General features: G+C 49.9%; 1 protein-coding gene across 2 annotated transcripts in view; it reads right to left on the bottom strand.

The window, feature by feature from the left end:
* The window catches only part of MYH11 (myosin heavy chain 11), a 118,933-nt gene that overhangs the window by 26,796 nt on the left and 67,041 nt on the right, over positions 1-25,096 (bottom strand). For both annotated transcript variants that reach the window (XM_079797326.1, XM_079797327.1), the window contains exons 7-19: positions 24,616-24,679; positions 22,639-22,737; positions 19,869-20,012; positions 12,728-12,823; positions 10,481-10,599; positions 9,466-9,618; positions 8,327-8,500; positions 5,928-6,101; positions 3,973-4,087; positions 3,295-3,488; positions 1,754-1,875; positions 1,576-1,645; positions 1,248-1,408 (exon numbers count right to left, since the gene is read on the bottom strand). In XM_079797326.1, coding sequence (XP_079653452.1) covers positions 1,248-1,408; positions 1,576-1,645; positions 1,754-1,875; positions 3,295-3,488; positions 3,973-4,087; positions 5,928-6,101; positions 8,327-8,500; positions 9,466-9,618; positions 10,481-10,599; positions 12,728-12,823; positions 19,869-20,012; positions 22,639-22,737; positions 24,616-24,679 — 1,685 coding nt within the window. The remainder of the gene's footprint in view (positions 1-1,247; positions 1,409-1,575; positions 1,646-1,753; positions 1,876-3,294; positions 3,489-3,972; positions 4,088-5,927; positions 6,102-8,326; positions 8,501-9,465; positions 9,619-10,480; positions 10,600-12,727; positions 12,824-19,868; positions 20,013-22,638; positions 22,738-24,615; positions 24,680-25,096) is intronic.

The raw sequence follows: 25,096 nt of genomic DNA on the forward strand, positions 1-25,096 counted from the left end.
GCGCCACATCTCCCCAAAGCTGAGTGTCTGACAAACCTGTTCCTTCCTCAGGTGTGTTTTAGAAACCTCAAACCTGACACAGAACTAGCACTCTTCTTGTTTACGGGCTGTTAGGTTTGAGAAACCATGAACAGTGAGTACAATCCTCTTCTCTCTGCCATCTCGAACGTGGGTGAACTTGAAGAATAAAACTGCCCTCAGTAGTCTGGAGGCGGGGTTGGGGGTTGGGGTGGTAACAGAATTATGAAACTTAAGTTAGGTCTGTCCCTGGACCACGAGCTCCCCAGATCTGGCCTTGACCATCTCGGGTCCCCTTGGCACTGAACCAGCTTGACACGATCAGGGCTCTGCAGACGACAGCAGGAGCCATCATTCATGATGACATAACCCTGCACAGAGCGGCTCCACCAGTTCCTGCCAGTTACCCTTTGGTGTAACTTTTCAGGACCCTGGTCTTCACATGGCCCCAGGCTTCCCAAAACAGAAGGGGCACCAGACCTTCCAAGACCCTGCCTTACGAATCCCATCTGGACATAAGGCTACAGATACAGCCAAATACCCTTTCCTCAGGTACCTAATCACATTCTCACACTTCTGAGATGATAACCAGGCACTTTTCAGGAAGTATTCCACTGACTCCTCATAAACAATTCCACGAGGCAGGAATGAATATGCTGTTTTCCAGTGGAGAGACCTGAGGCTCAGAGAGGTAGAGTACCTTGCCCAAGGTCCATCAGCAAGTAAGTGGGGGAGCCAGGATGAGAACTGAAGTCTAACGCTCCAGAGTCACGGTCCTAACCTCCCTGCCTGCCCTCATAACCAGTGCCTATACTAAACAGTAGCATTTCTTCCCTCCAAGAAAACACTGCCATCCCATCAGTGGAGCATCTTAATGCAGATGGCCTATTAGAGTCAGGGAATCAGAACATGAGGCCAGCCCGGCAGGTGTGGCTCAGAGATTGAGTGTCAACCTATGAACCAGGAGGTCACGGTTCAATTCCAGGTCAGGGCACATGCCCGGGTTGTAGGTTCGATCCCCAGTGTGGGGTGTGCAGGAGGCAGCCGATGAGTGATTCTCTCTCATCACTGATGTTTCTATCTCTCTCTCCCCACCTATCCCTTATTCTCTTAAATCAATAAAAATATTTTTTTAAAAAAAAGGAGAAGAACGTGAGGCCAGCAAGCCCCCTGAAAGTGCGTGTCTCCCACCTATGTTTGTGGGGAGGTGACAATAGGCGGGTCCTTACTTTCTGGCCAGGTAGCCGCGACACATGGCCTGGAAAGCCATGATGACATCGGTGATCTTCAAGTCTCGCTCCTCTTCCAGGTGGGCCAGGACCCCGGTTCGGAAGAAGATCTTGCTCTGCCCGATCCTGTACAAGTTGGGGTCGAGTTCCAGGGCTTTGATCTGCAGAAGGAAGGAAGGAAGACCAGAGCTCCCATTCTCAGCCGGGCCTTGTGGCCAGGGGTTAAGCCTGTTTAAGGGAGGTCACACCCAAAGCAGCTCCCGGCAGTGCCACCAGAGCCGGGGAGGGCTGCGGCCGGATTTCGGGGGGCGGACTGGGCTGGGCTCACCATGAGGATGCAGGCCTGCTTCCCGTCCATGAAGCCTTTAGGAATGGCATTCGCGGCCAGGATCTCGTAGCTTGAAACACAGGACAGAAGTCACCAACCGAGCGCCTCTCTATCGTCCCTCCCTCCGCCGGCCGCTCACCCACCGCCCCACCGGCGCCTGCCCGGGCAGCGGGCTCACCGTTGGCGGAACTCCTGGAAGACGATCCTGTTGGGGAAGCCCTGGCGGCAGATGCGGATGCCTTCCAGCACCCCGTTGCACCGCAGCTGCTCCAGCACCAGAAAGGCATCCAGCTTGCCGGACTGCAAAGGTGGAGAGGGCGATGGGCCGCCGGGGCTGGGCCTCGGGGAGCAGCCAGCCCCGAATCTCAGGCCTGGGTGACCCCCCTCACCAGGCCACCAGGATCAACCCGGTGAGGTCTCAGCTGAGGGTTCAGGTGATCCCTCTCTTGCACTTGGTGGCACTGGCATCACCTGGCTGGAAACTGGGGCTTCTTCCTTGTCGCCTTCCTCTTCCTCACTTCCTGTCCATCACCAGTTCTAAAGCTCCTGCCTCCCGAATATCTCCCAATCCACCCACTTCCCTCCATTGGCCATCGTCACTGCCATCCACTCGCCACCCTCTTCTCCTGCCCAGACAAAGCCCACCACAGCCTCCTACCTGGTCTTCTCACCCCATCCTGCCTCTCCCCTCGTCCCCTCATTCGGTTTCTAAGGTGTAAACCTGATCATGACATACCCCTGCTTTTAAAGCCCCAGTGGTATCACAGAAGGAAGGCCAGGCTCTGGTCCACCCACAGGAACTCCCCGATCGATCTAGCCCCTGCTAGTTCAGCCCCAGCTCTTCCCAGCCCCTGCCTCACACCATCACACATCAACATGCAACCACCTACCTAGCGTTTTCTTGCCAAGATGCTTCATTCGTCACCTCCACACTTTAGTTGTACCGGTCCCTCTGCCCAGCACGCCCGCCCCAGCCCCCCCTCCGCTTCACCAAGTTGATGCCACTCAACGTGCACGTTCTCTGGGAAGCTTCCCCTCAGCCCTGAGGAGCTGGAGCGGGAGCCCCGGCTGTTTGGAGTTCTCATAACTTAGCACAGTGCACCACGGTTGTCAGCTTGTGTCCGCCTCTCCCACGGATCTCCGCCACCTGAGCACTGCTGGCACACTGGGTGGGGCCCTTCTCTGTCGCGGGGCTGCCCTGCGCACTGTGGGATGCTTAGCACAGCCCTGGCCTCTACGCACTGGATGCCTGTAGTCGCCCCCTCCCAGCGATGACAACCACAAATGTCCCGAGACGTGGCCAGATGTCCCCTGGGTAGGGGCACCACTGGCCCCAGCTGAGCACCCCTGCACTAGACGACAAGAAACCTGCAGGCGAGGACTGCAACTTATCCAGCACTGTCTCCCCAGCACACGCAGGAACTCAGGGACTATCAGCTGGAGTGATGAACTCATGGTGATTTGATGCCTTGTATAGCAATCCCAGGGCCGCAAGTGTCTGGACACGGTCCCCCTTCCTCCCTGTCTCCTTTTGCCTCCAGGATGGGGAATGGACCCCAAATTCAGCCAACCTTCCCCCATGTCAGATGGAGCCCTTGGGGTGGGGGGTCCGGCTTTCTTCTTGCCCCTCTACCCCTGCCTGCCTTCCCCTTCCCTGTGGACCCTGGTGGTGTCCCTGGGGGACGTTCTGACCCCCCACCAGCCGGCGGGCGGCCTCACCCTCTTCTCGTGGTTGGGGATGATGCAGCGCACGAAGTTGGGCGTGGTGTTGCGCAGCGTGGTCATCAGCTTCCCCAGCTGCTCCTTGTACAGCTGCCCCACCGTGCGGAACATGCCCTTCTTGGTCTTGGAGGCGCTGGGCAGCGAGCTCTCCGTCATCTTGGCCATCTGGTCCAGCCCCACGATGCGGTCCACTGGGGGGCACACGAAGGGCGGCATCAGCCTCTGGCCCTCCCAGGGCCCCCGTTCTTCTCTCTGCTGCCAATGCCTTCCCTCCAGCACGAGGTAAGGGGGATTGCTTTGCAACTATTATCTACTTGGGGAATCTGAGAGCTCCCGAGTGACGGAAAGTGTGTGGCAGGGGTGAGACAGGAGTTCAGTCTTTCCAACTCCAGGTGGGGGCACTCTCACTCATCATGCCTCGGACGCTACTGCCTCCATCACTGCCCTGATGTCAGACCTTCTCCCTGGGGCCCAGGGGTGGGGTTAAGGGGCTCTGAGGTGGTTGAACAAGACGTTACTAGCACCTGCCAACATTGCCCTCTCTTGCAGCCCCACACGGCCGCCCCTCCTGGGAGCAGGTGTGGGCATGGGGGGCAGCTGGAGGAGGGAGGAGGGAAGAGGGAGGAGGGAGGGCCCTGGTGCCCAGCTCGCCAGCTCCAGCAGGCGGGGCCTTACCGTCCTTCCACAGGTCGGCCACAAACTTGTCGGAAGAGGCGTTGAGGAGGGCGGTCACGTTGTCATTCAGCGGGTCCATGTTCTTGGTCAGCCAGGCGCTCGCGTTGTAGTCCACCTGCCAGAACCACCCTCTGGTCAGGGGCTCCTGCTTCAGTTCTGAACTAAGGGCAGGGCCAGCGTCCTCCCATTCCCCTCCCAGATCCTCCAAGGTCAGCGAGGAAATGACATTAGCAGCTGCCACGGTGAGAATCCATAAACTCCAACGAAGAGACCAGCAGATCGGGACTTTAAAGGGCCCTGCACACAGTAGGGCAGCAGCCAATGGTAGCCACTGCTGGAAGGCCTTGTCTCTAGTCCTTGCCTTCTCCTAGTAACCCTTCTCTGGCAACCTCCAGAGCCTGGGATGATGCCGGTTGCCCTCCGAGTGGTGAAGAGCTTGGCTGATAATAAATGTCTCCCTCACATGAAAGTTCCCCATCATCTGAGAAGGCTCAGCAACAATGCCAGTTTTTAAATTAAGCGTATGGACCTCGTCTCCTCTCTCTGATGAACGTAAGTTTTGTAACTGGGAGATTTTGACACATGGATGTAAATTCCCAACTTGAATACTGACCGTGGCCAAAGCCTTCACTTTTTTATTTTTTATTGTTTATTTTTGTTAATCCTCACCTGAGAATATTTTTTCCATTGATTTCTTTCTTTTCTTTTTTTTTTTTTTTTAAGGAGTGCAAGGGAGGGAAGGAGAGAGAGAGGGAGAGAAACATCAATGAGAAAGAGACACATTGATAGGTTGCCTCATGCATGTGCCCCAACCGGGGCCAGGGATTGAACCTGCAACCCAGGTACATGGGCCGATGCTCTAACCACTGAGCAAACCAGCCAGGGCAAGCCTTCATTTTATGATTGTGACTATGAAATGGAAGCAACTCGTAAAATATCTCTGGTGGGTTCTTACGGGATGTGGGTTGTTACGGTGATGGCCAGGCCTGATCTGAAAGAGGACTAAAAGGAAACCACCTGTAAAGTGGGGAAAAGAAAAGCGTTATCTCTCTGCATCTACAGGAGTGATGCTCCCTTGAGTATAGGGTAGGAGCTGGCAAACTTTTTTTGTCAAGGCCCAGGTTTTCAGTTCTTCAGACCATACTGTCTGTCACAGCCACTCAACTCTGTCGTTATAGCATAAAGACAGCCACAGATGTTCTGTAACCAAGTGGGTGCCAATAAAGCTTTATTTACAAAAGCAGGCTGTGGGTCAGACAGATTTGGTGCATGGACTCTAGTTTGCCAACCCCTGATTTAGGGCATTGCCTGTTCGCATGATGCAGTGGGGATTCTGGAGAGTCAATAAAAATGTTCTAAGATTCTGTAAGCCAAACCAAGTTATGTCTTTCTACATTACCCAGGAGGCACAGGGGAAGGTTCTGTACATTAACAGCCATGAAGGATAAGGATGATAAGGATGATGATGATGATGATGATGATGATGATGATGATGATTATAATGAAGAAGAGGAGGAGGAGAAGAAGAAGGAGGAGGAGGAGGAGGAGGAAGAGGAGGAGGAGGAGTTGACAACGACAAGGTGACAACATCACAGATCTCTCTGGGTGGAACAGGCTGCCAATGGCAAACCCAAGGCCATGATAAAGGAGATTCTTGTGAACCCAAAATTGGGTTTATTGGTCACCCCATTCTGGTTGGCTCTTCCTGCTGGGTTTACCCTGCGGCAGGAAGGATTTAGAGTCTATATAGGAAAGAACTAGCTGGCCACCATGGTTGGATTATATATATATATCTTGTCTCTTCCAGACACTTAGACAAAAATCATAAATAGCCTTGTTTGGGATCTGATTTACACCAGATGCCTTTGGTTCTGCCACTCCCAAGGTGCTCTTGCTCTGAGCATTCCTCGTGAGGTCCCCAGGACAGACAGACCCCTGGGACACGCAATGGGTACCTTCCCAGCATAGTGGATGATGGAGAACTCGGTTTTGTCCTTGAGCTGCTTGGGCTTCTGGAACTTGGGGTGGTTGCCCTGCTCTGAGCACAGCTTCTCCACGAAGGACTTGTCTGTGGCTTTGGGGAACCAGCACTCCTCGTCCAGCAGGGCGAGCACGCCTGGAGGGTTGTTCTGTGGAGGACAAGCAGGGCAGGATCACAGCCAGGGCTCAAGCCTCAGGCTCGCCACCCAAACACACGCACAGGCAGCTCCCTAGCTCTCATACCATATCTGCCTACATATAAAGACGGATTTATACCCTCTTTATTTTGGTTCCCTCCCTGCAAAGTATATCCCCAAATTACCATGTGTCCAATGGACCAGCATTGGAGATAGAAGGGCAAGCACCAACAGAACATGTTTGCTGCTGCCCCCTAGTGGGCAGCATATGCAACATCACAAAGATTTTACACCTTGCTTTATTATGTACACTAGTGTGCCTGTGCACAGATTCGTGCACATTGAAAGGAAATTAATTAGAAGAAATATTTTAATATCGCTATTCGCCCTTTCTATATAATAGAAGTGTCAACCAAATTCACGATCGACAATGACAGATCGAAACACACCTGTGCAATTGGCACCAGTGAGAGCTTTATATGTATCGTGCATGTGAGAGTCAACTTAGCCTTTTATAGATATAGAATAAACTTTCTTAGTTAGACCTGCTTTCTGATTTAGCTAAACTTTTTCCAGCCCAGTGAAGCACCCCAACTTCTCTTTCAGGTAATTGTCAGCAACAGAGCAGTAAATATCAACACGAAGCAGATAATTATTGTAGATCACGCAGGGAGAACAAAGGGTAAAATATTTAACTACAGCAGTGTTTGACTATATTCTGCACAGTGAGAAAACCTGAAGTCATTTTCAAGTTCCACCATTTCTTACTTCTTTTCAGTTGGGTCAAGTTGCTAAACTTTCTAAATCTCCTTTTTCCAGCTACTGAAAAGGAAATAGGATTCCACTGAGTCTCCTATCTACCTACTCTAGGACTTCTGTGAGGATCAAATGAGATGAGGCATGGGAAAAGGCTTCACAAAGATTTGGTTAAAGTGCAAAATGTTTGCACCTGGCTATAAAGCAAGTCAGGTTCCTGGGCTGAAGAAATTCCAAGGAGGCTAGTTGCTAGGGAGAGGAAGCCAGGTGTTGCTATGTGATGTCATTACCCGGTGCCCACAGCAACCATTTCCAGGCTGGGCTGTGGGCAGCATTTTGCGCCATGGGGACAGCGTTGGCTGCGATTTGGTGGGGTGTCATTCTGGGGTGGTGGTGGGACCTGTGTCCCACTTGGGGGAAGCCGAGTGTTGGTTTTTCGGCGCCAGGTCCGTGGTGCCATTTACTTTTAAATGGCCAGTGAGCATCATGGCAGCTCCTGCATTAAGTGTCTGCCCCCTGGTGGTCAGTGTGCATCATAGCTACCGGTCAGATGGACGGACACTTAGCCTTTTATATATAGAGATTCACCTCAGGGTTCTTTTTAGTAAAGTGCTTCCCTGTGGGAGACAGTCTAGACCAGTGGTCAGCAAACTCATTAGTCAACAGAGCCAAATATCAACAGTGCAACAATTGAAATTTCTTTTGAGAGCCAAATTTTTTAAACTTAAACTTCTTCTAAGGCCACTTCTTCAAAATAGACTCGCCCAGGCCGTGGTATTTTGTGGAAGAGCCACACTCAAGGAGCCAAAGAGCCGCATGTGGCTCCCGAGCCGCAGTTTGCCGATCACGGGTCTAGATTAAAGTGTCAAGAGCCCAGCCTTATTTGCAAATGGCATTCATTCTGCTGGAATGGTCTTCACTTTTTGCACTCAGAATTGGGAAGTGCTTCCCCTGCTCTGTGCAGTCATTCTCCGCGCTGGCTTTATCAGGATGGTTCGCTTGCTTTACTTGTTTGTCTGGTTCTATTGCCCGCTCCTCCAGGAGGGCAGGGACCAAGTTCATCTCATTCACGATTACATCCCTAATCCCTAAAGACGGGCCCAGCACATAGTAGGTGCTCAGTAAATAGTCATTCAACAATTATTCATTGGGCATCTACTATGTGCATGGTTCTAGGAGTTTGGGACACATCAGTGAACAAAACAAAGACTCCTGGCTTTGTAAATAAATGAATGGGAAAGAGGGGAAGGGAAGGGAAGGGGAGGGAAGGGAAGGGGAGGGAAAGAAAGAGGAGGGAAGGGAGGGAGGAAAAGAGAAATAAAAAAGGAAAATACCTTTGCTTTAAAATGTGGGGGAAGGGAAAGTGTGACTGAGTCCACAAGGACTCAGTGCTGGGGGAAGCGTGCACACGCGGAGCGGGCAGGGTCCACGTGCCGCTGCAGGAGGCCACACACGCATGCGAGTGTGACGTGGGCCCTCACCGGCCGCTCGATGAGCTCGATGCAGGGCTGCAGGTCGAGCCCGAAGTCGATGAAGTTCCACTCGATGCCCTCGCGCTGGTACTCCTCCTGCTCCAGGATGAACATGGTGTGGTTGAAGAGCTGCTGCAGCTTCTCGTTGGTGTAGTTGATGCACAGCTGCTCGAAGGAGTTCACCTGCACGGGACAGCGAGGGGGCCCGTGAGCATCGTGGATGAAGGCAGGGGTTTGGGCCCTGAAGAGACGCTCAGCCCTGGAGAGAGCCCCAGGGCCTGACACCCTTTCCACCCAGAGAAGGCTCGGGCCCCAACAACGGCTGCCTACAGGTAACCGGTGGTGGTGGTGGGGCGGGGGGGGGGGGGGGGGGCTGGCAAATGGACCGGTTCTCCTGTCACGTGGTCTACATACACATTGCTTTAAGGATGCTTATCCCCTCCACCTGCACAATGATTTGTGGGAAGGGAAGAATCACCGTGTAAGGTATTTTATCACCCCCATTTTGCATCACCGTGTAAGGTATTTTATCACCCCCATTTTGCAGATGCAGAGACCGAGGCTCGGAGAGGGAGGAATTCCATGGCAGATAGGTTTTGGAATATCTGTCAATCTCAAGACTTCCCCTCTCATTGAGAATGTCCCTCCCACCCATGGGAGTGAGATCCAGCAGCCATGCTGCACCACATGAACTAAGGAAAGACCCTGGAAATAGTGCTTGGCTCAAAGGTGAGCCAACCCCGGTGAGTCTGAGTCAATGAGACTCAAAGCCAAGATTTTGGTTAGAACTGGCTGCAACTGTGGTAAACAGCGGGAACTGGCTGCAACTGCCAAGGCTGCCGAGAGGCTGCTGGGAGCTGTGGCCGTGATCTTGTCACCATGAGGGGAGTCTGTGTGAGAACAGGTCAGAGTGGGGGATGGTGGAGAGAGGGGGACGGCAGGAGATCGGGTCCTGCGTGTCTGACGGAGGCCTTCTCAGTCTCACAAGCCAGTGCATTCCCTGCTGGACTTCTGTCCCTTCCCCCCTCAAGGACAGCCCCCACCCTCAGTCGCCATCTGCCTGCCTTTCCCCAACATGATGCGTGCTCCGAGGGGAAGCTTCACCCGGAGAGCCACGGCCATGGCTGTGTCATCCCACCATGCTGTACCTCAAAGATCTCAAATCCAGCAATGTCCAGGATTCCCAGGAACGAGGCCCCTTGCCGGTGGGTCTTGTCCAGGGCTTTGTTCACACGGCTGAGTATCCAGCGGAAAAGGCGCTCATACGTGGCCTTGGCCAGAGCCTCTATGGCAAAGTCTGCCTGTGGGGGGAGCGAGGGGACACGGTTACGCCCAGGGGCTGTGTTTTCACATGAACCCAGCGGATGGCTCCGATTTTTATTCTTCTCCTACTTATAATCAGTCCTCAAAAAACCAACCAAAAAGGAAACACCCCCCTCTCTGCACCCAGCACAAAGTGGCAGCGCGGGAGAGCGAGCTCAGATCTGAGGAATGACCGTGTGGATAAGTGAACACGCCCGTCAGAGGGACCTGGCACAGAGAGGCGCCTGTTCCCCCCAGGGGCCACGCACAGGTGGTCAGTCCTGCCTCTAGAAAGGGTACACAGTCATTTCAAAATCTTTTAGGTCAGGCCTGGTCCCTACAACTAAGAGATCAAGATGAGGTCATCGGTGAGGAACTCTGCTGTTCTTGTGCAGTGTTGTGTTTTCAAAACCTGACAGGGGACTTTGACTATTCTAGTATTGGATAGACGAGGGAGAAGATATGGACAGAGGAAAAGGAAGATAGATGAACGGATTGATAATGTGTAAGTCGGTGAAAACACGGATGGAAAGATAAATGAATGGGTGGATAAGTGGATAGGTGGGTGGGTTAATGGATGGATAAATGATGGATGGATGGATGGATGGATGGATGGATAAATGATGGATGGATGGACAAAATGTGAACAGATAGATGAATGCATGGATGGAGAAATGAAGGGATGAATGAGTGGATAAGTGGGTAGATGAATAGATGGATGGACGGATAAATGAATGAACGGATGAGTGGATAGATGAATAGATGGATGAATATATGGATAATGAATGGCTGGCTGATGGCTGGCTGGTTGGATGGATGGATGTGAGATTCTGCAGGAATAAAGAGCAAGTGCATCCTTACCTGTTCTTTTGTCTGAGCTTTCTGTACCACATCCCGCCCGACCTTTATACGTGGGGTAAGGATGGCTCTGGTGAAATCCGTCACATTAATGCCCATGAGGTGACAAACTTTCTGAGCAGCTGCGTGGAGAAAACAAGCATATTAAGTGAACCACAAAGAGAAGGCTTGGGGACTACGCACATCACATGGGACATTTGCATAGACATTGGTTTTGGTTGTTGTTACTGTTGTTTTGGAGAGATGGGTCCCTATAACCTGCCTTATTGGGGAGTGTAACACATAAGTAGTGCACACAGCATACGAAAGTCCTAAGAACTGCTGTTATCGGTGACCCACCCCCAATGCACTGCTCAGAGGCTATGACAGGGTGGGATGGAGGTGTGCTCCAACTGGGGGCTTCAGGCCAGACGTTCTAGGTTCAAGCCCTCGCCCCCCTCCCACACCCTAGCCATGTGATTATGGAAAAGCCATTCAACTTCCTGGAGTCTTGCTTTGCTCGGCTTGTAAAAGGAGTCAGCTGTTTGGTACCCTGTGGGGTTGTAACAGGGTTAAATGAGGTCAGATATGGGAAGTGCCTGACATACAGTCAACTATTCAATGAACACTTGTTCCACTATTCAAAGAGCTGTCGTGCAGCATTGCTGGTAGTGACAAAACATTGGAAACACCTTAAATCCATTAATATGGGAGCAGACAGACCATGGTATTTTCATAAGATGGAATACCAAATAGCAGTTAAAGGGATGATCTCCCTTTCTCCCCCCCCCCCCACAGTGGTTCTCAACTGGGGATGATTTTGCCCCCAGGGGACGGACATTTGGCAAAGTCTGGAAACCTTTTTGCTTGTCACTCCAGGTCTTGCCACTATTGAGAAACCCCGATCTAGACAATGGTGAGTAAATAGAAAAAAAAAAAAATCAAGTCAAAGAATGGTATCTGTAGTGTGCTATCATTTCTATAAATTAAGAACACTCACAAAGCCACTTTCTATATCGTTCTACCACATGTGAGTGAAAGTGTAAAGACGAGGCTGAGGATGTGCAGGGGAGAACAGCTGTGGTTGCCAGGAGGCGCGGGGAGGAGAGGACCCAGCTGGGAGAACAGGGCTGTCCCTGTGTTTGAAAATCTATGTTGCTTTGTTTCATCTTAAAGAAAAAGCAGTATTAGAAAATGTTCCCAAACGGCAGTTCTGGGTGGTGGACTCGTGGATTCTTGTTATATGTGTATTTCTGCATTTAAAAGCTTTTTCTAAAAAAAAAAATAAAAGAATTCTCCGTTAACGTGAAGACTAGTGTTGCGTGATAGTTCGCACATGCAAGGCGGGTGATAGAATAGAGTGGTCCTAGGATATTTCCCCATCTCTTTGCCAGGGTGCTTTTGGGTTTCTCTTTCCCTGAAGGCCCCTCTCAGAGTGCGGATTCCTGGAACGTGCCATACTGGGGCGTGTAGCACAGGAACCATCGGACAGGTCTCAGGGAGGGTCAACACAACATGCAGCCTGGGGCTGGGGCTGAGGCCGTGGTGGGAGCTGGGAACCTACGTTATCCTTTCGGCTCAGCCACCAACAGCACGGAGGTAGCCGGGCGATCTTTACAAAACATAAAATGCTGCTTATTTGTCAGATTCAGAAAAGAAAAAAAATACAGGATGCCCAGTTAAACTTGAATGTCAGATAAACAACAAGTACTTTTTTTAGTATTGGAATTACATTACAGAATTATAACATATTACAGAATATAGGATTTATTCCCCAACATTACCTAGGACATACTTATAATCAAGTGTGTTTGTTGTTTACCTGACACTCAAGTTTCATGGGCATCTTCTATTTTATCTGGCGATGGTTCGCCGGGCAGCTTCAGTGAGGTCTGTCTCCCCAGCAGGACCACAGGTGCCATAAGAAATGGCCGTTCCTGTCTTGTTTCTCTCCCTATCTGGTGCCTGGCACATAGTTCGTGCTGGAAAGTACGCTAAACAAAACATGGGGCGGGGGGCGCGGTTCGAATCGATGCTCCCTAAGGATCCTTCCTGATCTGAAACCCTTAGTTTTCTCCCACACTCTGGTTCAGGAATTTCCCACCGTAGGACTTCAGCAGTGAAAAGTTGGGAAAAAGAGAGAAGTCAGTGAAAATAGCTTAGTTTAGCTCTTGTTAATACCCCAAGTAACCTCGTCCAGAAAATCAACCAAAGACTGTGACCCTCCCGCCTGTCACCCAAGCTGTCAGTTACTGGGGAGAGGGGCCCCACCTGTGTTGTCCGGCATGGACGCCTGGTCCGTGTTCCTCTCCTTCTTGAAGACGATGTTGCCCAGCTGCAGGACGGACGACACCACCTTCAGGATGGCTGGGGGCAGCAGAGAGAGCAGATAAGACACAGCCGTCAACACCAAGGTGCTCTGGAGGTCTGGCATCTAAACACCCTTGGCAGCTACATCTTTCTCTTAAAGAGAGTCAATTCTGAGCTTTTGGAGAAAGCCAAATTTCCCCAACTTCCTGCTAATGAAGGGGAAAAGCTGGCCAAGGGAGAACATTTTCAAATGACTGCTAAAAACTGAGCGCTACAATGGGATACCATACTGGATAGCCGGGGTTGGCAAACTGCAGCCCATGGACTACATCCAGCCCATGGCCTGCCATTTTAAATAAAGTTTTATTGGAACACAGCCGCACTCATTCACTTGTGTGCTTCGATGACAGAGTTGAAAAGTTGCCACAGAGACTGTACAGCCGCCTGGGCTAACATATTTACTATCTAGCCTTTACAGAACACGTCTGTCAGCCCCTGCCCCTGCCCCTGCTATGTAGCAAAGAGAATGAATGATTTACTACGAACAACAACACAACAGCTGTATCTCACAAACACAAATGCTAAAGAAAAAGACACCAAATGCAACAAGAACATGCCACATAAGGCCATTTATGAAAAGTTCAAGGACAGGCGAAACTATGCCGTTAGGAATCAGAATAATTATTCTTGATTGGGAGGAGCTGCTAGAAGGAACATAAGGAAGTTGGTGGTGTTCTCTTACTTAAAATGGGAGCTAGTTGCACAGGGGTGTTCGTTCTATAAAAATTCATCGAATGTACACTTATGGCATACACAACTTCCTAAATGTAAACTCTCTGTCAGGGGTCCTCAAACTTTTTAAACAGGGGGCCAGTTCACTGTCCCTCAGACCATTGGAGGGCCGGACTATAGTTTTAAAAAAACTATGAACAAATTCCTATGCACACTGCACATATCTTATTTTGAAGTAAAAAAACAAAATGGCAAAAACACCCGCATGTGGCCCGCGGGCCGTAGTTTGAGGACGCCTGCTCTATGTCAATAAAAGCTATTTAAGAAATAAAACCAAACCCTGTACTTCCCAACATATACTGGCTGGGTGTGCAAGATGCTCATGTCAGGATGAAGAAGGGGAAATTTTCCCCACACACACACTTGTTGTCCAGGTGCCTCCAGACAAAACACTGTGTCCCCAGACCCTTGGAATCCTTCCGACTCCATACTCAGGCCATGTTACTGTTAAAATGGGTTCTGTGTTTGAAACCCCATAAGACCATGCATTACTGGAGAGTGGGGACTGTCCTATTATCTTTGTATTCCCAAAGCCTAATCCAGGGTCCAGACACACATGCAGAGGGAGGGGAGATGGATGGAGGATGGATAATGGATAGATGAATGATGGATCAATGGATGGATTGATGGATGGATAATGGACAGAGGAATCAATGGACTGATGTATGTATGTGTGGGTGAATGCATGAATGGAACAATGGATGGGAGGAAGATGAATGATGGATGGATGGAGGATTAATGCTAATGACTGGCGTTAGATGAACTCAGTGCAAGTCGCCTAGGATTTCCAAGAAGAAATCATTGTGTTCTAGGAATAAATCCTAGAGTGCCAGCCTTCTCTGGGTCCTCGGGCCAAGCTGGGGTGACAGCCCTTCACAACAGCTGCCCTCATGCCTTAGGGACCCTGGCCCAGCTCAGCAAAAGGCCTGGCTGCTGGCCGACCCCCACCCATTTTCTCCCATCACCACTGCAGAAAACGTTCCCCCCAAAATGTGAACACGGCTGTGGACCAGGCACTGCTAAGGCAGTTTCTTTTACCGATAACCTATGAAAGGGGCTTTGAAAACTGTCCAGTGCTATACTCATGGTTTGTAAACTGCGGATCTAAACCAGGGATGGATGACAGGCCTGCAGAGGCCAGGGAAGCAGCCTAACTCAGGGTTTCTCCACCGTGGCCCTATTGCAGGGGCATCGCTGTACAATGTTTAGCCGCATCCCTGGTCTCTAACCACTAGATGTCAGTAGTGCTCCCCTTACAGAGTTATGACAACCAGAAATGTCTCCAGATTCCAACAGACGTCCCCTGTCCCCTGGGGAGCCAACTCCCCTTAGTTGAGAACCACTGGTCTAAATGAACAAAGGGGACTGTGGGGACTCCTGGGCGCCATGACCCCGTCTGAAGGGGAACTGTTTGGCCAATCCAAGCATGGCTATGGGAGAGGCAAGCCCAGAGCTGCCAGACTTGTGATCTTTGCAAAGATAATAGAAACCCAGATTTCTGTGTGAAATCTATCCATGTTTAAATGTGCAAGGCAATTTTAAAAAATGGATATGTTGTGGAGGCCAATCTCTCCTGTGGGTCCAGGAGCCAGCAGTTTGCACTTTCTGGTACAGATAACGTGCTCATGACAGAACGGTGGCCACTCTCCGGCCACAGGAGATGAACCAACTAAAAGAGCTGGTGGACAGGAAAGTGGCGACCTGGAGGGGCTACACAAATGGTGAGGGTGCCGAGGCAGGCAGCCTGGGGCAGTGGTTGAAAACAGGTGCCCGGGAGTTATGAAGTCCCAGTTCAAACCCAGCTTTGCCTCCTGAGCCCCAGCTTCCCTATCTGCAGAATGGAGATGGCAAAGGTAGCACCTGCTTCATGAGGTGAATGTCAGGAGAGATGATCAAGCAAGGGGCCTGCCCCAGTGGGTGCTAAATAACGGCAGCCACCTGTAGTGGGTTTAACAGTACCCCCTCCCTCCAAAGATAGTCCATCCGGAACCTTTGAATGTGACCTTATTTGGAAAAAAGACCTTTGCAGATTTAATTAAGTATCTTAAATGAGATCACCTTGGATTAACCTGGTGGCACTAAATCCAATGACAAGTGCCCTGAAAACACAAGCAGAAACACAGTGAGAGGTGATATGCCAAGAGAGGCTGAGATGGGAGTGAGGTGCCTATTGGCCGAGGAACTCAAGGATTGTGGGTAACACCAGAAACCAGGAGACAGACATGGGCTGGATTCTCCCTAACAGCCTTCAGAAGGAACCAACCCTGCTGAGACCTTGATTTTGGACTTCCAGCCCCCAGAACTGAGAGAGAATAAATTCCCATTGCTTTAAGCCACTCAGTTTGTGGTGACTTATTACAGCAGCCACAGGAAACTAATACACCACTCTTTATTACTGAGGAATAAAAAGCGGGTTCCCAACACATGACATGTGTACTACCAGGGGTACACAAAATAGGTAATCTTAGGTGGCATGAGAAATTTTTAAAAGTTTTAAAAGTTAGGTATTTATTCTAATTTATTAGAAACTAGAGGCCCGGTGCACAAAATTCATGCACTGGGGGGGTGGTCCCTCAGCCCAGCCTGCGCCCTCTCACAGTCCGGGACCCCTCACTCCTTACTGCCTGCCTGCTCGCTGCTCCTTACTGTTCGGCCAGCTGCCGCGGAGGTGGGAGAGGCTCCCACCACTGCCCCTGCACTCACCAGCCATGAACCCGGCTTCTGGCTGAGCAGCACTCTCCCCTGTGGGAGCGCACTGACCACCAGGGGGCAGCTCCTGCATTGAGTGTCTGCCCCCTGGTGGTCAGTGCGCATCATAGCAACTGGTCATTCTGCCGTTCCGTCAATTTGCATATTAGCCTTTTATTATATAGTATAACCAAGGCATACAATTAGTGATTTTTCAGAAATTGTTAAGACAAAGCCCAGAGCAGATGAACGGTAGAAATCCACCTCTGCATAAAAATATCCTGCCAACAACAATACAGATGGAACCCGCAAGTAGCATCAATGACTGAAGTCTGGGAAATGGATCTAGTCTGTGCCTGGGGGGGTCTGAGTGCACAGGTGCTGGGACTAGTGGCCAGGCCTGTCCTTAGCAGCCGTGTGGCCTGAAGTTTTGCCGTCTGAAGGCCCATAAAAACTCCTACCTCATAGGACTGTCAGGAGGATTCAATGTGCCTAAACATGGCCAGTGCTCAATAAACATTACTGCTATTATGTCATATTATTCCAGTACTACACTGTTGCTAGCTCTCTGTAACTTGGGGTGAGTATGCCTCCCTCACTGAGCTCAGGAAACAGAGGGGCATGGTCACCTAGAGCTTTATGAAGCTCTGGGGCTCGAGCCTCACCCCTTACCCCCAACCCCATTCCCCTTCAGCCTCTTTGTGAAGGGCTGGGAGTAGCTCTGAATTTATAACTGGGATTGATGTTCAAATAGTCTAAGTCCATGTCCTGTGGACCTCAATCATTTCCACACCCTCATATTAATGCTTGCTCTACCTGCATACCATCTGCTCCATTACTTACTTAACATTTTTCTTTACATCCGCTTACTTTTCTTTCTTTAGAATTACTTTAATTGGAAACTAGCTCTATCTTAAGTGAAAAATCAGCTTCCCTTGCCATAAATACATAGCAACTATAACAATTATCAAATTCTAGCAAGATGCTGGGGCCTGCCAAGGTGCTGGACCTGGGCTCTACTCTTGGGGTTAAAAGGGAGATTAGCAAGTACCAGAGAGGAGCTGATGACCTAGTACAGTGGTCGGCAAACTCATTAGTCAACAGAGCCAAATATCAACAGTACAACGATTGAAATTTCTTTTGAGAGCCAAATTTTTTAAACTTAAACTTCTTCTAACGCCACTTCTTCAAAATAGACTCGCCCAGGCCGAAAACCGACTTCTGCGCATGGGCCACAGAGTTTCAATCACACTGTATGTGCACGCCCGCACGTGGTATTTTGTGGGAGAGCCACACTCAAGGGGCCAAAGAGCCACATGCGGCTCGCGAGCCGCGGTTTGCCGACCACTGCCTAGTAGGTGCCAAACTGCTACTCTCTCTTTGACAGTCATCCGAAAAACTGAAGGGAGCAGAGAAGGGAACTATGTCTCATGGTGGGATTCTGCATCACTGATAATGACGTGAGTCTTCATTTTAGAATATACTAGGCTCCCACTAGCCCTGGTTACCAAACCATGACTCTGACACAGAAGTTTAAGAGTTTAAAGGACAAAAACCACCTTCCCACAGACCAACGCAGAGCACAGTAAGTCACAAAATAGGGCTTGGGAGTCCACAAGACCCGAGAGTGAGTCCCAGCCCCACCAGTAACTCGCTCTGTGTCCTTGGGCAAGTTCCTTCACTTCTCTGTGCCCAGTTTCCTCTGCAAATATGGGATAACAGCAGCCACTTCATAGAGTTGTTGTGATTAAATAATGCATATAAAGCACTTAGTGTATTGCCTTGTCCCCTGATATCTTCACTTTCAATACAAGCATTTCCATATAAGCCAATGTTTTCCTAAAACAACTTAAATAGCCCCATCATTCTATTTAATAAGGTCAAACAATAATGTAATAAATCCTCTATCAATCAATATTTTAGTATGTTCCAGTTTTTTTATTATTCAAATAAAACTGGACATGGCACATTAAAAAGGGGGGGTTTAGCAAATGCTTGGCACATAGCAAGTACTGAATCATTAGTTGCATTTGTCTAAAGCAAAAGATTAGAAGAAAAACTGATTCATGCCCCAAATAAAGTGAATTCTTCTTGGAGAGCCCAGGTCATTCGGAAAGGGTTAACCTTGGATTCTGATATGGAACCCTGGCCAAAATCCACAATCACCGTCCATTTGTCAACTGACCCATGGAACCTTCTTTTTCTGGGCCCCAATTTATCTCAAGAGGAACTGCCCCTCCCTATTGCTGCGTTTCAGCAACCTTAGCGCTATTCTGGGGCTCCAAAGGGGCGTGGGAAGGAAGGGAAATTTTCCACAATCCTGCCCTGGTGTTCCCAAAAGAGAATAACCTTGAACACTGGGGCACATCTAACCCAGAAGAAAAGTGTTTCTTGAAGCACAGTGTGGAGACTAAGGTATCTCTTTGAGCTGCCCTATTCTCAAGGGCAAGTGTGTCTCTTGGTCAGTGGTTGATGATATCCTATATAATAAAAGCCTAATATGCAAATCAATCAAATGGTGGAACAACTGGTCGCTATGACACGCACTGACCACCAGGGGGCAGACGCTCAACACAGGAGTGCCCCCTGGTGGTCAGTGCACTCCTACAGGGGGAGCACCGCTCAGCCAGAAGCTGTGCTCACGGCTGGCAAGTGCAGCGGTGGTGGTGGGAGCCTCTCCGGCCTCCACTGCAGGCGAGCAGTAAGAAGTGAGGGGTCCTGGACTGCAAGAGCCCTGGGCTGCGAGAGGGATGTCTGCCTGCCGCCTTAAGGGGATCAGGCCTAAGCTGGCAGGCGGACATCCCCCAAGGGGTCCCGGACTGCAAGAGGGCTCAGGCTGGGCTCAGGGACCTGCCTCCCCCAGTGCACGAATCTCGTGCACCAGGCCTCTAGTTAATCAATATTGGTCTATCACCAGACTGGCTTTCCAGGAGGAGCCCGAATAAACCACTGCCTCAATTACTCCCTGTCCCATATCCTCTGCCCACATGTTCTTGAGGAGGCCAACTACCTCTCTACCTCCAGGTCCAAGAACAGAACAGAGACCTAAGCTACTCAGAGCTTTCCACAACCCTGGCTACGAGTAGCTCAGGTATAACATCAACCTAGGGCAACCAATAGGAGTCAATGAGACTCCATTTAGGAACTCAAGCAGAGAATCCACTCTGCGCTTTTCTGTTGGACGTAACCCAGAGGATGTAAGGGCTGGAGCTGCAGCAGCCGTTTTGCTGCCAAGACACTACAGCCGACCTGAAGTCAATGTTGAGAGACCAGGTTCTAGAGACAAGCTTTGCACCCCTAGAATTAACTGTACCTGAAACCAGTGTCCCTGAACTTTTCAGCTCTATGAGTGAATCATTTTCCTTTTTGCTGAAGACAATGTAGGTCCCTTGTAACTGAAAGAGACCTAATTTATGCAGCCACATTTTAAAAACACCAACAAACCACCTACAGTAATATTCATTTTCATTCTCCTGTTTTGTATGGGGGGAAGGGGGGTTGGGGAATTCAGAGAACAGAAATGTGTCCTGACCGGAGAAGAGTCCCGAACTGATTCCAGTGGAACCGAGAGCAAGAAACCAGGTCTCCTCGCCAGCCCCCGTCTCAAGGTGTGAAGACTTACACAGCTGCTCGTCTTCATTGAAGCCCATGATGCCCATGGCCTCCAAGGTTTCCTGGAACATCTCATCGTCCTGGGCAGCTGGGATGGGCACATAGCCATTGGAGAGGAACGTGTAGTTGCTGAAGCCCTCCAAAAGCAAGTCGCCTGGAAGGAGGGGAAGATGGGGTGTGGTCAGGAGGGCACACAACCACTTTGAACAGGAGACTGGAATCTGGTAAAGGGTCTGGGCCATCACAGTTTCTTTCCCGCTCCTAAGACTTGGATGGCTTAAACCTTCCTTCTGCATCATCTCATAGATGGCTTCTCCAGTCACCACTGGCCTCCTACAGTGGGGCAGGTTATGCACTGCCCCAGGGCACCTGGCAGCTGAAAGTCAGCCGGCTCCACCGGCTAAGCCATGACCCCTGACATGGGGTTGCACTGACCCAGAAGGAGGGACACCTTTATCTCAGTTGCCAAAGGCACCCTGCCTTCAGGAACACAGGCGTCTGGAAAGTTAGATCACTCTTTATTCGTCCATTTATTAAATTTTATAAAATAAAATCATATATGCACATGAATTTTTAAAATCAATTACTACCAAAAGGTTTATAATAAAAATGCCATTCTCTGTCCCACCCCTTCTGCGACTCTCACCTTACCCCACACTAACTGCTTTTCTCTCTTTTAGCTGTTTCTTCTGGTAGTTACCATGATCTCTACACATTACTGTATGTAATATGATGTTTATATATCATATATAATAGGCTATTTCTGAATATGTCAAAATTAGATATTATCTATTGACTTCCTACCAAGGTGGGTAAAGATTGAGCTCTCTTACACCATCCTCCCTCTCCACCAACTATTTCCAGTTGAATCAGTAGATAAGGTTTATGTCAGGGGTTGGCAAATCTGGTCTGCTGGTTGTTTTTGTACATAAAGTTTTATTGGAACACAGCCACTTCTACTCCTGGTCTACTGTCTATGCCTGCTGTCCTACTACAAAGGCAGAGTTGAGTAGTTGCGACAAAACCGTATGGTCTGCAAAGCCTAAAATATTTACTCCCTGGCCCTTTAGCAAAAACATTTGCCAGCTCCTTGCTTATATGGTTACATCTATTTCACATCGTTTTCTGTAAGGTCATGGTTACATACCTTCGTACCTCAGCCACCACCCCTTTCCCCCCCCAATTTATAACTGCTTCTTTTTCTTGCTTTTATAACACCCTCCAAGACATCAAGTGTCCTCTTCCAGATCAACCTTTAATTAGGCCGGGCTGTGTAATACTTTTGGAAGGGAAGTCAGTGAGATACTTTTATTTTAAAACAAAGGTCTTTTATGGGTCAAGTCACTTGGAAGCTGCTTGATAAACTCAAGGTTGAATTGACTCAAGACACCAGTTAACTCAAGCCCTTGGATTAACTGAAATGCCTGATTAAAGTCACAAGGAATTTGGGTCTTTGCCAAGACCTCATTATCCAGACTATGGATAAATTTAAAAGATTTTATTTTCTCTAAATGCCTAACCTCTTCCAAGATCCACCGTCAAGAATACACATGGTTCCTGGGAGTCTTGGTTGCTAGCCCCACCCTTACCTAATTTCTGGAAGACCAGCAGCAGAGCACAAAACTGAAACCCAAGTTACCAAACAACCAAACTGTTGATGTTGGTGCTAAATAGAAGGAGGGATGTAAACATTTCTCCCTGGGCCACCCCACAGTGTCCACACTGTAACCACTAATGTACCTATTGGTGGGTGTATAGCATCCATTCAGCATGCCCTCTTTAATCCAAAATTGCTCCAGACCATCAAGCATCAAGAAGAAACAATGAATACTGCCCCCTCTAGTGGTGGCAAATTGCAATACACCGAATTCTTACCCTAAATAACTAAAGGGGCCACAAAAATGACGGGAAGTAAAGTTCGTATTGTTTTCCTAAAGTTTTAGTCTTAAACTGATTACTAGAATGTAGACTGTATCATGTACCTCCATTCATTGGTATGTTCCTTTTTCTGCGAGGTGATTTATATATTCTTTTAAGAATTAGTAGAAGACTACATGTTGAGAATGTATCATTTCGTAACGGCAGAAAGTATAAAGTTTTTATGTAAAACAGTATTTTCCCTACAACTGAGGTCAGCACACCTCCTGTTTTTGTAAATAAAGTTTTACGGGAATACAGCTGTGCCCACTGATATATGTACTGCCCTTGGTGGTTTTTCCATTGTGTACAATACCCAGTAGTTGTGACAGAGACCATGTGGCCTGCAAAAAGCCTAAAAGATTTACTATTTAATCCTTTTCAGAAAGGTTGGGAAGCCCTGTGCCCTATAAAGACCACTTCAAAAGTCACTTTCAAAACATATATAATGAAAGTGCTTAGTCCCACCTCCCCTCCAAATTCCTTAAAACATTGTATCTTATATACTTGCAAGTTTTATAAACTGGCAAATATGGCCACTGTCTTTCTCCCTTCCCGGAAGGCACAGATTGTGTCTCACTGAACTTGATGCCTCCAAATCTAATTGGGCTTGATTAATTACCTAGTGCCTAATTGGACTCGATGTCTATGTCACACAGTAGGTGCTCAGTAAATGAGAACGCCTGAGCAAAAGCCACACCCCCTCACTGAAAGGAGATGACGAATGATGCGTCTGCCACCCAAAGACACAGGTCTTTCCCTGGCCGGATCTCAGGCTGCTTTAACAGCTGACCGACGGACCCCGGATGATGATGAAGGGAAGGGCTGAAACCTCCCAACACGCACCCTTGCGAGTCACTTACTTTTCATCTTCTCCTTGGCCCCAGCAATCATATAGTAAAAGATGTGGAACGTCCTCTCGTCCCTGGCTTGGCGAATCGCCCGTGACTTTTCCAGCAGATCTGGTTTGGGAGGAGTTAAGAATTCTGGGGATGCCATGGGTGTGCCCCTTGCAGGAACCCAACCTTCTTCCCCAGTCCCTGTTGCATGAGGTGCTGGAGGGAAAACCTCCAGGACCAGGGAGAGGCTCCCCAGAGAGTTCTGAGGAGCCTTACTGACGGGCCGAGTCAAGCCATCCACCCTGCCTCACACGGGCCGACCTTCTGGTTCTGGCTTCGGGATCCAAAACGAGACCACAGGGTACAGCCACAGTCCCCAGGCCAGAGAGAAGCGAGGGGAACAGAGAGAAAAGGAAAAGCATCAAAAGACAGGAGTCAAAAGACCCCAACAACCATCACTGACTCCCCTCTGCACAGTGAGCTGTCTTTAGATGTTACAGAGTACGAATAATTACCTCTCTATGACTTAGCAATCTCTGTTCTGTTTTACACGCATCGTCTCCTTTAAGCTTCACAAACCCTCCTAGGAAGTGAGAGTGAATAACATTTGCATTTTCCACATAAAGAAACTGCAGCTCCAGGAGGGACATTTCCCAGGAGAGGGCACAGCTAGGAAGTGGCCAAGCTCGGTGGCAGCCCCAACACCGAGCCAAGGGGCTGGGCTTCACAGAGTGGGTGCCAGCCTGGCGGGCTGAGTGACCTTGACCCAGAGAAGTGGCCTTGGAAGAGAGACTGCAAACCCTGCCAGTTAATCTAAGGAGAGCTGTCCGGCCATGGCGGGGGTGGGGTTACGGGTGGGGGTGGGCAGCTGGGCATGGAGACCATTGAGGATGGTGTGGAAGGGCAGATGGGTGGCAGGGCTGTATACCAGATGGAATAGAGAGATCATAAGTAGCCTCCCGTGGGCTCTAAGCGAAGGTTAACGAACCATAACGTCACAGCCACCAAGAGTCAGAGGCTCACTTTGGGCCAAGCACCGTGTGAAGGGCCGTGTGCGTCATTTCATTCAACCACAGTTCCAGTACAGCTCCGCCAGCAGGTGCTGCCATCATTCCCCCTTCACAGGTGGCAAAACTGAGGCTTGGCGCGGTTCAGAGATTTGCCCAAGCCCCGCAGCTAATATGGCAGAGCTGAGACCGGGACCCAGACCCGTGCCATTCCAAAGCCTCCCCTGTTATCCAGGGCGCCAAAGGCAACCACAACCCTCCCCTGGGTCCTGATAGTGCCAAACAACCGGTCCACAAGCAGCCATGAAATAACATCCTTGAGGCCGAGCAGCGCCTGTAAGACTTCTATGTTGATCAATTACTAAACCCCAGATGTGGTCCCCAAGTCCAGAAACTTCTAACTGGGCTCCACGTCACCATCCAGAGTCTCCCGAGATGCTGTGTGTCCTGGGCAGCATGACCATTCCCCTGGGAAAGCTCGATTTCGGCCAGTTTCCTATCTGTGGGCTGGAGCTGGTCACAGACCCGCTCTCTAAGAACAAGAGGCCCTGGCATTGGCCTTGGGCCATGGCTTGATAAGGATGAAGTGGCGTTCACACACTAGCCAAGACTCATCCAGCCCTGACTCTATCCCTGGCATGGTTCTGAGAGCTTTACGTAAATTAATTCACTTTATTCTTCCAACACCTCTATGAGGTCGGTATACTATTACCACCGCCATTTCACTGGTGAAGCACAGAGAAGTTGAATAACTGGCCCAAGGTCACTCAGCTAGAGAGATGCCAACCCAGAGTCAAATGCAGGCTATTTGGGGTTCAAACCCTGGACGACCACACCACAACGCCTGCTATTGAGGGAGAAGACCCCCAGGGTCTGAGGGTTTTGAGGGGCAGAACCCTGGGGACAGAGGGGCAGCTCTGGTGCCTTTCTGGGGCCCCCTGGGGCTCTGGCAGGCTGGCTGGGTGGGGCTCCCACAGGGCCCAGCAAAGGATACAGGTCTCAATGTTGGCTCCCACGATGTAACCGGTGACGTCGAAGTTGATGCGGATGAATTTGCCCTGCCAACAGGAAAGCACAGGAAGTGGTCAGTTCCCCGGGCTCAGCCCCTCACCCATTCCTGCAGGCAAGTGGGCAGGGACATGGCAGAGAGCATTCGGGGGGCAGGGGGAACCCCACAGCCTCGGAGTCTCACAGGGAACTGGTTGGAAGGAACCACCATCTCTGAGCTGCGATGACCCCGGGCCTACGGAGCCACAGAACTTATAAAACACTCTCACAAGTCAGTGTCACTCGGCTCTAGACATGACCTTCAGTCGGTCATAGCTACCCCCATTTGAAAGGTGGGAAAACTGAGGCCGAGAGAGGTAGAGCCATAAGGAGGAGGCATGTTTTGCCACTTTCACTGGCTGGAGGGCTCCCTCCCCGCTGCCCACCCAGAAAAGTGCTGGGTCCTCCACAGTGGGTCAGGCCCAAGT

Source organism: Cnephaeus nilssonii (genome assembly GCF_951640355.1).
Source record: "Cnephaeus nilssonii genome assembly, chromosome: 2".
Lineage (NCBI taxonomy): Eukaryota > Metazoa > Chordata > Mammalia > Chiroptera > Vespertilionidae > Cnephaeus > Cnephaeus nilssonii.